The sequence below is a fragment of the Condylostylus longicornis genome, unplaced genomic scaffold (genome assembly GCF_029603195.1).
Source record: "Condylostylus longicornis isolate FDR11 unplaced genomic scaffold, ASM2960319v2 ptg000048l, whole genome shotgun sequence".
Classification (NCBI taxonomy): domain Eukaryota; kingdom Metazoa; phylum Arthropoda; class Insecta; order Diptera; family Dolichopodidae; genus Condylostylus; species Condylostylus longicornis.
In genome coordinates, this window is record NW_026578017.1 from 539,315 (window position 1) to 556,774 (window position 17,460).

Genomic DNA, 17,460 nt, shown 5'->3' on the forward strand with positions numbered 1-17,460 from the left:
CATTTCTCAAAATTTATTGATTGATAAGGAGTGATGTTCATTTGACGATAGTATTACGTCGATTTTAAAACAATCGATAGTTTCGATAGTTGAATATAAATTAACCAATGCAATAATTTTTTCAAGTAAGTTAGTTAAAAAACATTTTATTTTATTCACAGATTTGTAAACTATTACAGACTTCTAAAGGAGGCTTTTGTATGAAAAACGAGTAGCCGCAAAAGGCGTTCTCTGTCATGACATTTCCAATTCTTCAGCTCTAAAACAAAAATTAAATACTTTCACTCTAAAAACAAAAATTAAATTATATATTTTATGATTTAATTTATGTATAAAATTCATTTTTTCTTATGATTTTGTTAAATTGTTTACTTGCATTTTTGGTGTATCCTTCTTGCTTGTCACTTGTTAAATACTTTTCGACAAAAAACGTCCTTTCACTACGACATATCTCGCATCAGAACGACAACTGAAATTTGGCTCAAACACATTTTCCTGCTATTCCCCGTCAAGTGTCACTGCGAACGTCGCTTAGAATATCAAATTCAAGTCATAACGACAATTGTCGCTCTACTTCGACAACTAGAATAACGCTCAATAAAAGTAATATAGTGTGATACATTTCGGTTATTTATACATTACTTATAGAAATGTTTCAAATAATTTCAATTAGTTTTTAAGTTATTACCAACAAATATGTATGTACCTACTTCCAATACATTTTTTTTAAATAATTATTTTAAAACTATTTCAAACATGTTATATTGAGTCCTTTGAAAAATTTTGTTGTGCTCTTCTTTCATATGTTATTAGTAGGTAAACATGAGCAATCTATTTACAAAATGGCCCTGCCTGTGTATGAATCTTAATAGTAAACGCAAACGGACAAAAATTTATATCAGAGTCATTTGCTAGATACTATTTATTTCACAAATAAAAAAATATTCGAAACCCGTCATAAAAATATTATTGTCTTTTCCAAAACCTTTTAAATATTTTTTTACTTAGGTATATTAAGTTTTAAAAATTTTTCTCAAATAAAAATAGAGGTAAAATTTAGAAGAGTATATAAAATTTGTATTGGAAAAATAATATTTAATTGTATTTTAGATATTATTTTCTAATTTCCTCTTCAAATTTTTTTCTTTTCTATGTATTCATATCAATTTTTAATAATTATCTTTTCATTAATTATATTTTCAACCTGACACTGCAGTTACTTCAATATCTTGAGTTAACTTACCCCATGAGAAAAAAAACAGTCCATATAAAATGTTGAAGGCGAAGGTTGTGTTTGTTGTTTTTCCGCTTTTTGTATGTATTTTAAGAATTTCAAAATAATTGTGAATTAAAATATTAATATATTTAATTGATTTTTAAACGCATTTTCGAAATATTACCTGCTTTATAATAAGTGTGAATTAATTTTAATATTCTTTCTCAAAAAATAGCCAATTCGATTTAAAAAAAAGCCATATAAAATAAGGTCATGCTTTCAAGTTTCTCTCTTAGTATTGAGACTTGTTAGATATAAAGACATTACTCCTTCCTTTCTTTCTTTTTTTGTGCAATAGAATTTAAATGGGAAGCTTTTTAAAAAATGTGTATAATATGATTTTTTGAAATATTAAACTCTTTTTTACGTAAAAAAAAAGAAAAAGATAATAGGAAATATGACACGTTCATGGGGAAAAAATTAAAGGAGTTGGAAAGAATATGAAAAAGAGTATATTAAGGACTTATTTTTTTAAAAAGGTCATGAGTTTTGCTTTATTTTTTGTAAGAAAATGGCTTTATTTTTGAAAGAGGTCGTTACTTTTGGAATTTGCACATTAGTGCCGTGAGAGGTGTCTTTCAAAATGCACGAAAAATGCAAATTGGGCATTTTTCGTGCATTTTGCTTGAACCGCACGAGGACGAAGTGTAGGACTTTTGTATTATTTGTTATTTCAACAAATCACAAAAAAGTTCCTGTTACCTTTTATTAATTAATTTCCTTTTTCTTCGATTAATTAAAACAATTTTAATATTAATTGTTATATTTTTTTTTTTTTTTTATTTATTAATTTCTTTTTTTTTAATTATTACAAAAACATAAAACTTAATTTAATTATATATCCACTTTTTCAAAAATTATTTAATATTCTTTTTTTTTTCTCTCGCTTAATAAAAAACTTTTTTATTCAAACTTAATTCTTTGACAATCAATTTTCGACTCCTATTTTTAAGAAAGGAAAAATTAAAACCAAGTTATAATTTTTCCTTGCTTTTACAAAAAATATTTAAAAACAAAATTTGTTTTTACTTTTTTCTTTTTTTATTTTACATTAGGAAACCAATTTGCTGAAAAGAATTATTTTTTAGATTTTTATTTTTTTAGAAATATTTTCACACGAAATTATTAGATTTTTATTTTTTTTAGAAATATTTTCACACGGAATAGTTTATTAAGCGATAATTTCAATGCATAAATTTTATACAAGAAACAAAAAAAAACTATATTAAATGTTGGTAATATTAGATTCTATTTTTATTAGTTATGTAACATAACTCTTAGTACGACGGCTTAAGCCAACATGTGTGATTTAAATAATAAAAAAAAACAAAACGAGAAAAACAAAAAGTATATTTTGAGTTATATTGAAATGCGATATATCATTAGAAAAAGCAAAATAAAGAAGATAAAAGGTATCGCTTAATTAGTATTGAAATTTTGTCTATACTGGAAGAGGATATATAACTCCCCCCTCCTTAAGCTTGATGTCCTCCTGGACATCACTTTTTCTTGATGTGGTTGGTAATTGGGTAATATTTAATCCCACAGCATTTTCTTGAACTTTTAATTTAATGCATTTTGATTTCCTTTGTTTTACAAAATATAAAATTGGTATAGTTAATGCTATAGTCAGCAAAATTACAATTAGTATATATAAAATTTTGTTATTATTTTCAAATGACATTTTTATTTCTTCAATTTTTTTTATGTTTTCAATTTGTTTTAAGTGGACATCATTTAAGTTTGCTTTTAATTCTATATGATCTATATTTAAATAGTTTGGTAACATGATATGTTCAAATATATAATTTTCTTTATTTGTAAATACAATATTATTTAATTCAATAGAACAGTTACTAAATGTAATTAGATAATTTTTGTTTAAAATATAAGTAATATTATTAACAGAGGTTTTTAATATTAGGTTTTCTGCGTTTTTTACTAATATATTGTTTGAGGATATTTCGATAATTTTTAAATTTTTTTCAATTTCTTTAGTACATTTGTTAACATTATTTTTAACTAAATTTTGAATACATTTGTCAGCAATTTTTAAATTTTTTACGTACAAATTATTTTCATCGATAAAAGTTTTATTTTTGTGTGTAATGAAATTCGAATTCATTAGAGAAATTTCTTCAAATTTATCGTTAGGTATTTGTAAAATTTTAATTTTTTGTGCTAATTGGTCAGATAAATTTGGGATTGAGATAACGAAAATTAGTTTCTCATCCTTTTGAAATATTGAACTTTTAATCTCTTGATATTTAAATGAGTCTATTTCATAACGTTCTATTTCATCTGATGTTAGTATCGACTTAGTCATAATTCCGTGTTTCGCGAATGCTAGGTTACCTTGTATTTTATTAATTTCTTGATTTAGAATACTAATACTATTTAAGATTTGTAAGAATCGAATTTGTTTAATATATTGGCGGTTTTTATCTGTCACAGTATTAAGGAGCTTTTCAGTAAAAATTTTATCATCTGACACTTGTTTTTGAAGGGTATTCAAGTTATTTTCTAAGTCGTTGTTAATTTTGATTTGTTGGTTTATTGCTGCTATTGAATTATGGTTATTCAGATCTACCTGGTGAAGATGTATTTGATTTCAGCTCGATCATCGCTATCCATAGTGCCGAATAACCATCTTAATGTAGAACCTCCAAAATTAATCAAACCCCGTTTTTTTCTATGTATTATAAGTGTTTTTATGTTATGAGATGTTTTGTTTACTTGGGTTTGTAATTGTTTAATAATATATTGGTCTTCAGGACCTTCGAAAAATGTGTTGATAGATTGTTCGATTTTTAATAGCGTCTCTTGCAAGTTATTTGTGTCTATTACGTGAAGTATTTTGGTGTAACTTTGTATTAAAGGAGTTTCGTGTAACTGGAGGATTTGAAACCCCCCATGAGTGTCAAGTTTTTCTAACCGCAAAATTGCTTGTGTAGAGTTTATAAAAAGGAGCAGAAATGTTAAAATAAAAATTTTATACTTGTGGGTTTGTATTTGAGGTTCGACCTTGTGGTGTTGTATTTTGACCTGAAATGAATTTAAATTTCCTTTTAATTCTAGAAGGATGAATATTACGATTATTATTATCTAATAATTTATTGTGTTCCCGTCGGCTTTCGATCTGAATATACCTTGGGGCGGTTTTGTATCTTTCTGTTTCAGGGTTCTTAACTAAAATTTTACCAGAGTCTTCTGGCCTGAATTCACTTCTATTAATGTTCAGTCTATTTATATTAATTATTTTTTTTCTATAAATTAAATTTCTAATTTGCTCTAGGTTTGAAACTTTACCGTTTAGAATATCAAGTGGTCTAACTTCAATTGTCGAGTGGATCGAGTTATTATATTTTTCCACCGCAAGAAAAACCCTATGAATAGTATTTAGTTTGCATTTTGTTGTTTCAAATATTCTAAGATGTTCGTTAAGAGTTCCATGAACTCTCTCTATGTCAGAGTTGCCCGTGTGGGATCTAGGTGATGTGAAATGAACTTCGATATTTTCTTCCCTACAAAAATCTCTCATATTAAGGCTATTAAATTCGTTATCTAGTACAAGTTTATTGGGTTTTCCTAATATAGCAAATCTAGTTCTAAAAAGATCTATAATAGTTAAAGCATTTCTGTCAGGTAAATGTTGAACCATTAAGTGCTTCGAAAATTTGTCGAAAGTTGTCAAAAAGGTCAGTTTGTAGCAATAAAACACATCGCCGCAAACAATGTCATTAGGTTCGTCAGGAGTTTCACTTATTTGTAGTTTAGTATTTTGTGGGTGGCGATCATATTTTGCTTTATTGCACATATTGCAATTGTTTATAAATTTATGGATTATTTCCTTAATTTTTGGGAAGAACCACCTTTTTCTAATTTGATTGAAATTTTCAATTATACCCCGGTGGTTCGAGTCGTTGTGAATTTTTTCTATTATTTCTATTGCTTTATTTTCGTTGGGAATATTTTCTGCTTGAGTTGAACATTTATAGAATTTTATATTATTATTATTTCCAAATAGCTCGATTAATTTTTGTTGTAGTATATTATATTTTTCGTCACCCAATTTTGAAAAAATACCAATTTTTCCCCTTTTTATAACACGACGTAATAGGTCGTTCAAGTAATTATTGTCGTTTAATTCATTTTCTGATATATATATTAATTTATATTTGCCATATAATCCCTCTGTTTCACGTTCCCTTTGAGGAACGATGTGAATCTGTGTAAGGTATTTATTAACTATATGGTCTACGATCGGGATGTGGTCGTGCAAATCTTCGACCCCACTATGAATTGTAGCCATGTCAGTGTCGTTTTCCCTATTTACATTTTCAGATATGTCATTTAGATTTATTTCTTGTTTATTTGTATTTATTCTGCTGAGAAAATCAGCAACCCTATTCTCTTTGCCCCTTATATATTCTATGTCGAACTCATATTCATTTAACCTGATTTTCCAACGTTGTAATTTGGAATTGGGTTCCTTGAGTGAATGTAACCACGCAAGTGGTTGATGGTCCGTTCTAATAATAAATTTAGTGCCATATAAGTATGGGCGAAAGTATTTGGTTGCCCAAACGATTGCGAGAAGTTCTTTTTCTATCGCAGAATAACGAGTTTCATGCTCGTTAAGAGTTCGACTTGCAAAGCAAATTGGGTGTCCATCTTGTGACAAGACGGCACCAATTGCAAAGTTTGAAGCATCTGTTGTTAGTATAAATTGTTTTTTAAAATCTGGATACCTTAAAGTCGGATAATTCGTTATAAGTTCTTTTAATTTCTCAAAAGGCAAAACGTAATTTTGGTTATGAATGTCAATTTTTTTATCTTTTTTCAAATAATTAGTCATGGGCTTAGCTACCGCAGCGTAATCTTTTATGAATTTGCGGTAGTACCCCGTAATGCCAAGGAAACTTTTTATCTGTTTTCTAGTCGTAGGTAGTTTGAGTTCTTTGATAACCCTCACCTTATTGTCATTAGGCTTTATACCATTAGGCGTGAGGGTATGACCTAAATACTCAGTATTTTTTGAAAAGAAATTGCATTTGTCAATCTGTATTTTTAAATTGTACTGTCTTAGTCGTTTAAATATAATGTTTATTGCTTCCAAATGTTCCTGTAGAGAAGTCGAAAAAATCAATATGTCATCCAGGTAAACGACGCAAATTTTATTTATTAAATCTCTTAAAACATGGTTCATGACGCGTTGGAAGGTAGCGGGGGCATTTTTCAGCCCAAAGGGCATACGAAGAAATTCGTAGTGACCCTGGGGGGTCGAAAATGCCGTTTTACACCTATCCTTTTTATCTACCAAAATTTGGTGGAACCCTTTCGCCAAGTCCAAAGTGGTAAAGTATTGAGCTCTACCCAACTTGTCAAAAAGGGAGTCCATATTCGGAATAGGAAATTTGTCGTCCATTGTAATTTCGTTCAATTTCCTATAATCGACTACGATTCTCCACTTAGGTTTACCTGAGTTATCCATTTTCTTTGGAACCACCCAGATCGGAGAGTTATATGCGGAATTACTAGGTTGGACTATACCTTGAGTGATCATTTCTTTTACTTGTCTCTCTACTTCAATTTCATGTATTTTAGGAAAACGATATGTTTTCGAATATATTGGTCGTGAATGTTTTGTTATAATTTGGTGTTTTACTTCGTTTATATGTGTAAGAGTATCTCCCTCTTTATAAAATAAATCATTGTTTTTTGATAATATCCCTTTTAAAATTTTACATTCTTCAGTGTTCATATGTTCAGTTCTTAAATTTTCAAATAAATCACAATGGTTCATACCTAAAATTTCCAATTGGAAAACTTCACTATATGGGCAAGCATATTTAAATTTGGTTTTAATACCATTAACTTCGATCGCATTTTCTAATAAATCGATCCTGGCACCAATTGGTGTAAGCACATTTTGGCCTAAAATGGCGTCGAAATTCCTATTCTTTAAATTAAAAACTTTCCAACTCATCGTTGTATTTTCGTTAAATTCGGAAGGAGTTTTCGTAATAATTTCACGCCGTATAATTCTATGTCCCATTAAGGTAGCTAAATAAATGGGCGTTTTTAATTGCGATTGCCTTTCTACTGGAAAAATATTTGGATTTATTATTGACGTAGCAGCACCAGCAGCACCGGCTCTAGCGGTACTAGAACCCCGATGCAAGTTTCTATTTAGCGCCCTTTATCAAAAAATATATCAAAAAAATTAAATGCTAATTAAACAGTATATTGATTATTGTATAATATATAATATTAAACACTTATTTGTAACTGATATCAATTACACATAAAATCAATTGCACGATAGTTAGCTTAAAAATTTATTTTTCTTGCTTTTATCGCAGCAAATTCATCCAAAATATCATTAATTTTTAGTTCATCTCAGATATCGCTTTCAATAGCAATCATTGCTAACCCAACTAATCTCTCTTTTTTGAGAAATATTTGATAGAAATATGTCTTAATTAATTTAAGTTTAGAAAATGACCTTTCGCCACTTGCTACAGAAACTGGTAGAGTTAATAGTATCCGCAAAGCTATTGTTAAATTTGGAAATATCCCAAATAAATCATTTGTATACATAAAATTTAAAATCTTTAAGGGATCATAATTGTTTAGTTGCGGCGTTATGGTATCTTTAAATATAAAAAGTTCATTATATAACTCAGAAGAGTTTATGTCTATCTAATGATGCTGCAAAATTTTGATAATTTGAAATCTATATAAAATTGATAAAAATCACTATACTCACAAAAATGGTATTATCCAACAAATTACACTTTTTTCTTACACTTTAATGTCTAATTAAAATTAAATATTTCACAAAATAAATTATATTTTATTTAAATTAAATAAAATACTATTTTTTCTTACTGAAAATATCGCAACGAAAATGAAAAATGCCTGTCTATAAACCAAAAAGCTTTTAACGAAAAAAAATTTTTTTAAAAAAAAGCCTACTACGACTACATTTTTTTTTTGTGTTTTTTTAATTTGAGCTAAGCAAAAATTTTTTTAAAAAAAATTTGGATTAGAAACTTGACTTAAAAAAAAAAAATTACAAAAAACAATTAAGTGGAAAATCACTTTTCGATTTTAGCGCCCATTCAGACCCTTTCAGAGTGGCGCCCCGATGCCGTGCATCTTCTGCATCCACGGTCGAGCCGGGCCTGAGCACCAGTATCTATAAGACAATCAATTTTCATATTTTCTATGGTAAGTTCTGCTATGGGTAATTGGTGGTGAGGTGTGAAGTTCGAAAATTTTCTATGTTACGCGAGTTTTCCGTATTATTATTACGTCGGCTTGAGTTATTATTGTGGTTGGTTGCATTATAATCGACCTCCATTGGTTCATAATTTCGATTACTATTTCGCGCTCTATTATTATCAAAATTAGTATTTCTATTTGTATTTGTGTCATTTGGAAAAAAATTTTGAGAATTTCGGCTATTATTTGAAAAAAAATTTCTATTAATTTGGTTATTATTTGAAAAAAAATTTCTATTATTTTGGCTACGATTACCACGGTCATTATTATTATTATTAGAGAATTGGCTGCGATAACCATGGCAATCATAATTGTTATATCTATCGCGGTTATTATTTTGAAAGCTGTTACTATTATTATGAAAATTATTATTATTGTTATAATTGTTACCGCGACTGTAATTACTATTTTGAAAATTGCTATTGGAACGAGTTGACCTAGCATTTACACTGGAATTATTACGATTAACCGTAATTCCGGTTTGTAATAATTCGTTATAAGCTTCTTCCAAGCTTTTAACATTTTTTGTTCTTAAATAAATAGAGTCATTCCTATTTATTTTTGAAAGGAATTTCTCCAATATACTACTTTCATTACACGTCGGTTTGTAATCAATAGGTTTTAGAGTATCTAATTGGTACTTATAATTTAGTTTGTCTAATATATTACTAAGATCGTGATAAATTTGGCTTACCGTTCGGAATTGGACTTTTTCTGCTTCTTCTTTCAATTTTAGGTATGTTTCTTGTACCCCAAATGATTTGATGAGCTGTGCTTTTATTTGTTCCCATGTTGCCTCGTTGAGTCTCCTAATGGATATCGCCGCTTGCCCTTGGATTTTTCCGAGCAATATCCTCAGTACATATTTTTTGTGTTCTGCGTCGGTTAACATCGCTGTTAAAGACTCCACTTCGTTGATGAAACTGGATACCTCGTAGTGTCCAGTACCAGTGAATTCTGGGACACTTCTGGCTTCCTTTACCACATCACTTAAGGTAAAGCCTGAGAGTACCATTTTATGATTATTATTTTGTATTTTTATATTTTGAAGTGTTAATACAATTCCGTCTAAATCAGAATCGCTCATTAAGTATAAGTAACAGGTTATTTATTTCTTTTTACCGATAAATACTTGAAAGTAACACTGTTCACTTTTTATAATAATGATAATAACTCGAATACAGTTTTTTGTAATTCACTACTTATTTATTTTATTTATTTTTTTTTTTCCAAAGTTAATAAAATATTGTTTTCGCGAACTGTTTTTTATTTTTTTATTTTTAACTGTATTTCGATTTGTTATTTTTGTTTTATTATATGGAGCAGTGTCGGTATCCTACCGACTGCGCCACTTTTGTATTATTTGTTATTTTAACAAATCACAAAAAAGTTCCTGTTACCTTTTATTAATTAATTTCCTTTTTCTTCGATTAATTAAAACAATTTTAATATTAATTGTTATATTTTTTTTTTTTTTTTTATTTATTAATTTCTTTTTTTTTAATTATTACAAAAACATAAAACTTAATTTAATTATATATCCACTTTTTCAAAAATTATTTAATATTCTTTTTTTTTTCTCTCGCTTAATAAAAAACTTTTTTATTCAAACTTAATTCTTTGACAATCAATTTTCGACTCCTATTTTTAAGAAAGGAAAAATTAAAACCAAGTTATAATTTTTCCTTGCTTTTACAAAAAATATTTAAAAACAAAATTTGTTTTTACTTTTTTCTTTTTTTATTTTACATTAGGAAACCAATTTGCTGAAAAGAATTATTTTTTAGATTTTTATTTTTTTAGAAATATTTTCACACGAAATTATTAGATTTTTATTTTTTTTAGAAATATTTTCACACGGAATAGTTTATTAAGCGATAATTTCAATGCATAAATTTTATACAAGAAACAAAAAAAAACTATATTAAATGTTTGTAATATTAGATTCTATTTTTATTAGTTATGTAACATAACTCTTAGTACGACGGCTTAAGCCAACATGTGTGATTTAAATAATAAAAAAAAACAAAACGAGAAAAACAAAAAGTATATTTTGAGTTATATTGAAATGCGATATATCATTAGAAAAAGCAAAATAAAGAAGATAAAAGGTATCGCTTAATTAGTATTGAAATTTTGTCTATACTGGAAGAGGATATATAACTTAGGCGACTCAATAAAAACAAGTAAAAATGTTTCAGTCGGTATAAACCGATTGAATGATACTCTGCACCTTTCATTGTTTTACAGCAATTACTCGAACCTACGAAACCATTCTATAGAAACTTTGCGGATATATCTGAACTGTAATTAGATGCACGACTTCCAAGTTTTATGAATATGACTATTATTTTTTCACATATTTAAAATTAGCTTTTGGAGTTGTATGACAGCTACCCGAACCTGTCAAGCAATTCCACTAAAACTTTAGAAATATAGCTGACCTAATAATTGGACAAACGTCTACCAAGTTTCATGAATCTAACTTTATTAATTTTTCAAATATTTAAAATTCGCTTTTGGAGTTGTATGTCAGCTACCCGAACCAGTCAAGCAATTCCACCAAAATTTCAGAAATTTCTGATCTAATTATTGGACATACGACTGCCAAATTTCATGAATCTGACTTTATTTTTTTTTTTCAAATATTCAAAATTAGCTTCTGGAGTTGTATGACGACTACCCGAACTAGTTAAGCAATTCCACTGAAACTTCAGGAATATATCTGAGTTAAAACAGGACATTGTTTTCCACTGTTTAGATATTTAAATGTTCTCCCCCTTCGGCACCTATATTTTTATAAATCTTTAAAAGTCTTCTTCATGCGGTTTGGCTACCTGGTGCAAAGGTTTTATTTTAATTATAATTTGAGAATTAGTAATATAAATATGGCAGCTGTTCCAAGAGTTAGACTTTGTCAATTTTTTCATTTCTATATCTGATTGCGCTAAAAGTATTCAATCTATTGCCATTGAATCTCAGAAGAGTTCGAACTTTGCCAGTTTTTGCAGAGACTCTTAAAAAATGGTGATTTAATTTCGACCGCAAAGGAATCGAACTTTTATTGAGTTAAATTTGCTTGATGCACAATCTTGTGATTGCAAAGTTTATATTTGAACAAAGGTGTGATTACAATTTATTGTGTAAATAACTTTTGAAATGTATAAGTTGTTTGAAATTGTAAATTGTATTTTTATATTTTAGGAAGTAAATTGAAATTTTTTGTATTTTTTTATCTCTTATCTTTTTATCACTTATCTTTTTAGATTTTGTTTTTTTGGGATTTTTGAATTTTTTATTTCTTAATTAGGTTTCTTTATGATCCTCACCACAAATAAATTGTTGAATTAATCAAATTTAAATTTGTTTTAAATTTAATTAATTTATTTTATTTTTAAGTTATCTATATACTTGTTGACTAATTTAGTCTTAAAAAATTTTATATGAAAAATAAAGCAAATAAATAAATAAATACAAAAAAAATAACATCCTTGGCACAAAAGAAACAATTTGTGAAAGTTTGGTGTCGATTGCGGAACGGCGGGCGGACATAGCTGAACCAACGCAGCATTTTACGTTGAGAAAGGATATATATACATGTCCATACCGCAGATGACTGCTTCAAGTTGTTACAAACTCTATATCAAGGTTAATATACCCTTCACGAAGGTCGGTTATAAAAATATAAAATAAAAAAAAATATATAACAATTATTATAAAATATTACAAAACTTTTATAAATTAATAAGCAAAACCTTGTTTATGTTATATTATAAGATATGATACAATAATTAAAAATTTTGATATTCTGCTGACTATTGTTATTATAATTATTAAAAATGAAGAAAAAATTGAAAAACAATATTAAGATAAAAGTTGAAATATTTTTTTTTTTTTTAATAGAAAAGGAAGTGGGAATGTTTAAAAAAAATGTATTGAAATTGTTAGAATTTAGAAAGTAACACAATATGAGAATGAACGAAAACAAATCAAAACCCAAAATCAACAACCATTTTCTCAAAATAATCCCATATTATGCAATATATTTTTACCTTTGAAACAAAATCCTGTTACTATAATCTCCGTAAATGCAAAATAAAAATCACAAAAAAATTCTTCAAAATAAAACAATAAAGAATCTGGAAAGAGAAAGAAAGGAACAGACATGGAGTCCAGAGAAACGGTGCACACGAAAGTATTGGGCCCAGTCTTAAATTTTTTTTTAGTTTTAATTTAATTTACTTTTAAAAGAAAAGAAGTATAATCAAATTAAATTAAAAAATATTAAATTTAAATGAATTTAATATAAAACAAAGAAAACAAAAACAAAACAGTGGGGGTTCATCACCCTGTCGGCATAGGGATGTGAAGTTTGGTGATTCTATTTCAACACTTCATATTCTGGTTCCATGTTTTTGCAATCGCACTGTTTTTTTACTTATTTTACATCAACGTGTGCATAATTTTTTTTTGGTTATGATTTTATGAAACTCTTCCCAGGCTGCTCAAAGCATACTGGGGTAGCAGTTGGCCGATGCCCCGACCAAGTTAGTAACGAAACAAGTTAGTAACGAAATCAATAAAATTAGATGATTTAAAACTTTTTGTATTTAAATCAGAAATAAATGAAAATATAAATTTATTAACAAAACAAATGTGTGATATTAAAGAAGTTATTCTCAAGTTATTTAAATTAGAAATTTTATTAAAAAACATTATATCGCAAGAAGAAATAAAAGTTTAAAATATTGCAATAGAAATGTTACCCTTTATTGAAAACTGCGTATACTTTTAAAGGAAAATACAATTATTTTTGTTTTATCAAATTCAAAATTTACTAGGGAAACTTGTCTTAAAACCATTGTAGAAAAAATTGCTAATAAAAGTGGTTTGTTGTAACTCAACACTAATATCAATGAAATAATAACATGTAAATAAAATATTTTTAAAAATGTAAATGAAAAAGAGAAAGTGAAAAATTATGGTCATTTCAAATTTACTTAATACAAACCAAATGCAATGTCAGAAAAACATTTCAGCAGAGACTTATTACCGTAGAACAAAATTTTTACCTATCTCTCTCACTTTGGAAGTTATATCCCCAAAAACTCTAAAAATGTCTTTTTTTTAATCTAGTGGCTGGCTTCTTCTACCACGGCATAACAATACCTTTAAATAACAATAACTTTAAAAAAAAAACCACATGGCTGCTAAAATTTATTGTTATCTAAAGTCCGTTTTTTCCAAATTTTTGATACCGTTTTTCTTCTACACCGTGCGTTATTACGAAATTTTAACGGCTTTCAGATACTAATAAATAGTTTATTTTATTAGAAGAAAATTTTTTTCCACCTCCATCCCTTCTCAAGTTATCGTCTCATGAAATTTGTAAAATTCCAATTTTTGACACATTATATTTCCGAAACTGTAAACTTTTCCAAATTTCTATAACCAACTTCCTTTTGAACCAACTTTATTTTTATTTATTTTTTTTCCTTTTAATAATTTTCTTAAGTTGCTATATTTCCAAACAAAATTTATAACTTAAACCATAATGTTTACGAACGACCAACTTAAAACCGTTTATGATTAATTTATTTTTTTTATTTTTTTTCATTGTTATTTTTAAATTGCGTTAAAAACCTATATTAACAAAATTGCGTTAAAAACCTATATTTGCACTGTGCTAAAACCTATATTATGTTATATAATGAGTAACAATTGACATTTGGTGTGTATATTGAGTATTTTAAATATTTTATTATTATTAAAAGTGTAAAGTTAAGTTAATTTAACAATAATTTTTTAATGTGTTCTAAATTAAGATAAGTACTTTTACCTTGTATAATTTTTGTAATTTCAAGAACGTTTGAAATTTTTGTAAAATAAAGTTTCAGTTTACCAAAAAAACGATCAACCTATCGAATGCAAATTAAAACCGTTTAATCTTTTATTCAATAAAAGGGGTTATTTATAAATCAAAATTGATTAATTTAATTTAAATTTTTTTTATAGCACCAAAAAGAATTTTTTGAATTTATATATTATCAGCTTTTACTTCAAAAGTAATTGTATTTAAATATATAAATTAAAGAAAAGTTTTAAAACGTTCTTTCTTTAAACAATTTATACTTTTTATAGTCTTTATACCATTTTTTACCTTATAGTCTTTATACTATAGTTTGTATTTTTTTGGGATTTTGGGCATGTATTTTAACATTTTTTTCATTTTTGTTAATTAAATAATTTTGAATGAAAAAATTATATGTAATAGATATTTGAAATATAATAGATAGTATAAATTTATTTCCGTATTTCTTCTCAAAAAGTGGGTATTTAAATAAATTCCGTATTTCTTCTCAAAAAATGCGGATTTAAAAAAAACCCAAATAAAAAAAGGACATGCTTTCAAAATTTCTCAAGCTAAAAGCTTGAGACTTGATAAATGTATGTCTTTACAAACAAATTAAAACACATTTTAAATGTATGTCTATTTTAATCAAACAAAAATAAAACACATTTTATCAAAACACGTTTCTGACTTGCCGTGTGGCGCATATTATTTGTATTTTTTGTTGTTCAACTTTCATTTGTACTTTTGAAATCTAAAATGTACGCAAAAAAGTAAAATTGGAGCTTAAATTTGTCATTATATTATATACATAAATGTACATATAAGAATACGACATTACTATTACTTAATTATTTTAAAATAATTTCAATAATCGATTATTCTCTTTTAATTTGCTTGTAGGGGTGTATTTATAGAAAATCCCGGCAAAATGAAGATAGCAGTTTCAAAATTACTTGCAAGATTGTTATTATTGATAACCACGATAACGATACTATCTCTTTTGGCTCTTTCGAATTGTAATATAAGCGGATATGATAAAGAAGATGAAAATGGTAAGTTTCCTTTGGATTCGATTTACTGTATATATTTCCTATGATCAGATTAAGAGTTATTATTCATAAAAGAGCCATCATTATTTACTTAAAAGGATTACTCAATCTAATTCACATACATACTTAAATATTTATTTTAACGTATAAAAAAATGTTTAGAGCCTTCTCCTTTTATTTATTTTAAATTTCTTATGGGGCACGAAACACTTGACAACGTCCCGATAAGGATTTTAATAAAAAGTCAGTATACAAAACTACAAGGTGTGCAACCGTTTTAAAAAATTTTTGTGCTTTGTAGATAATTAATCTTGTTTGTGTTGCGAATATTTTTAGAAATAAACTATGTACATACATTGTAAAAAATACACCGTCAATAAAGAGCTATCAAAATTAGTATTTTCAATACAATTTCATTCAATTTTAAATAAAATTAATATTAGGTTATTACAGGTTTAAGGTGTAGGGAATAAATTTATTCGCACAACCAGAAAAAGCAAACATTATTACAGATAAAACTTGTTTTAATATTTTTATTTAACAAATAAAGAAAAATATTCAATGATATATGTATGTACATAACTTTATCTGAAAATTTATTTGCCATTATTAAATTGTTGTATTAATTTTTTCAAGGTTCTAGAAAACAAAGTAGTTCTTATGAAAATGTACATTCTCCTCAAGCTCATCAGCATAATTTGAGGAATTTCGACCTCTATGGGGATCAAAAAGACTGTGTGGAGTCATTGAAGTTGAAAGACGAAGAATATAGACAAGAATTAAATAAACTAAAATTTGAAATAAAGTATTTAAAACGAAAAATACTTGAATTAAAAAGTAAGGAATATCCAAATAATATTGTAATGTAAATTGGCTCATAATTTTTAGTAAAAACTTGAAAATTTATTTTATTTTAGCAAAAGCGAAAAATAATTTTAATACTACTACAAATTCTTTTACTCAAACGAACAATTATTCAATTCTATCATTATCACCATTAACGTCATTACCATTATCCTCATTATCGTCAACAATAACAACGATTGCATCATCATCATATGACTGCACAAATTATATTCGCAAACAAGTTGGCAATGCAGAAATACTTCGAGGTCTTCCATTAAATAATGAATATGAGCTAATACCATTTAATCATTTTACTTTTAATAGAGTTTATCCAATTGAATTAGGGTTAGGTAAAAGAGTTGTAGAAAAGCCGATTGGTTACAAACGTAAAGATTTACTAGAGGCCTTGAATAAGGCGATTGAAAGTCTGAATAAGAATGTCAGTTCTTTAGTGTATAATAATAATTATAATAATAACAATAATAATAATAATAATAATAATAATAATAATAATAATAATAATAGTAATAATCACAAGAACAATAATAATAATAGTTATAATATAAATAATAGCTTTACACAGAAATATACATTGGATGATTTTATCGAAGGTATTTATAGAACTGAACAAACGACAGGTACCCAATTCGAACTGTTTTTTCGTAGTAAAATGTTTAATCAGTATCATCATCGCAACGTGGGAAATGGAGGAAATGGTGCTGATAACGGTCATGATAGTATTCAGGGCGGTGGCAATTCAAATCCACCAGATTTTGGGCCGAATGGAGGAAATACGGCAAAAGTAATTTTAATGAGACCTTTTGCTCCACTGCAGACAATAAAAATGGAAATGTATTCCAAAGTACATGATAAAGAAATAATTCATATAATATTACCATTATCAGGAAGGACGGCAACCTTTCAAAGTTTTATGGACAAATTTGTTAAAATAGCTTTAAAAAATGATAAACGTGTGCATTTAACTGTAGTATATTTTGGTGAAGATGGATTATCCGAAGCGAGAACAATAATGAGCAGAGTGCTAACTATGAAAAACAGTGGAGGTAACTCATCAAACCTTAAATTATTGGCTTTGAATGAAACTTTCTCTAGAGGTATGATTATTTTGTTTTTAATCTGTTTGA

At 27.0% G+C, this 17,460-nt stretch overlaps 1 protein-coding gene across 3 annotated transcripts in view; it reads left to right on the plus strand.

The window, feature by feature from the left end:
- Positions 1–17,460, plus strand: part of LOC129611172 (chondroitin sulfate N-acetylgalactosaminyltransferase 2) — a 111,616-nt gene that overhangs the window by 46,644 nt on the left and 47,512 nt on the right. For all 3 annotated transcript variants that reach the window (XM_055524157.1, XM_055524156.1, XM_055524154.1), the window contains 3 exons: positions 15,321–15,472; positions 16,106–16,306; positions 16,387–17,430. In XM_055524157.1, the coding sequence (XP_055380132.1) occupies positions 15,349–15,472; positions 16,106–16,306; positions 16,387–17,430 (1,369 nt within the window). In that variant the 5' untranslated portion in view covers positions 15,321–15,348. The remainder of the gene's footprint in view (positions 1–15,320; positions 15,473–16,105; positions 16,307–16,386; positions 17,431–17,460) is intronic.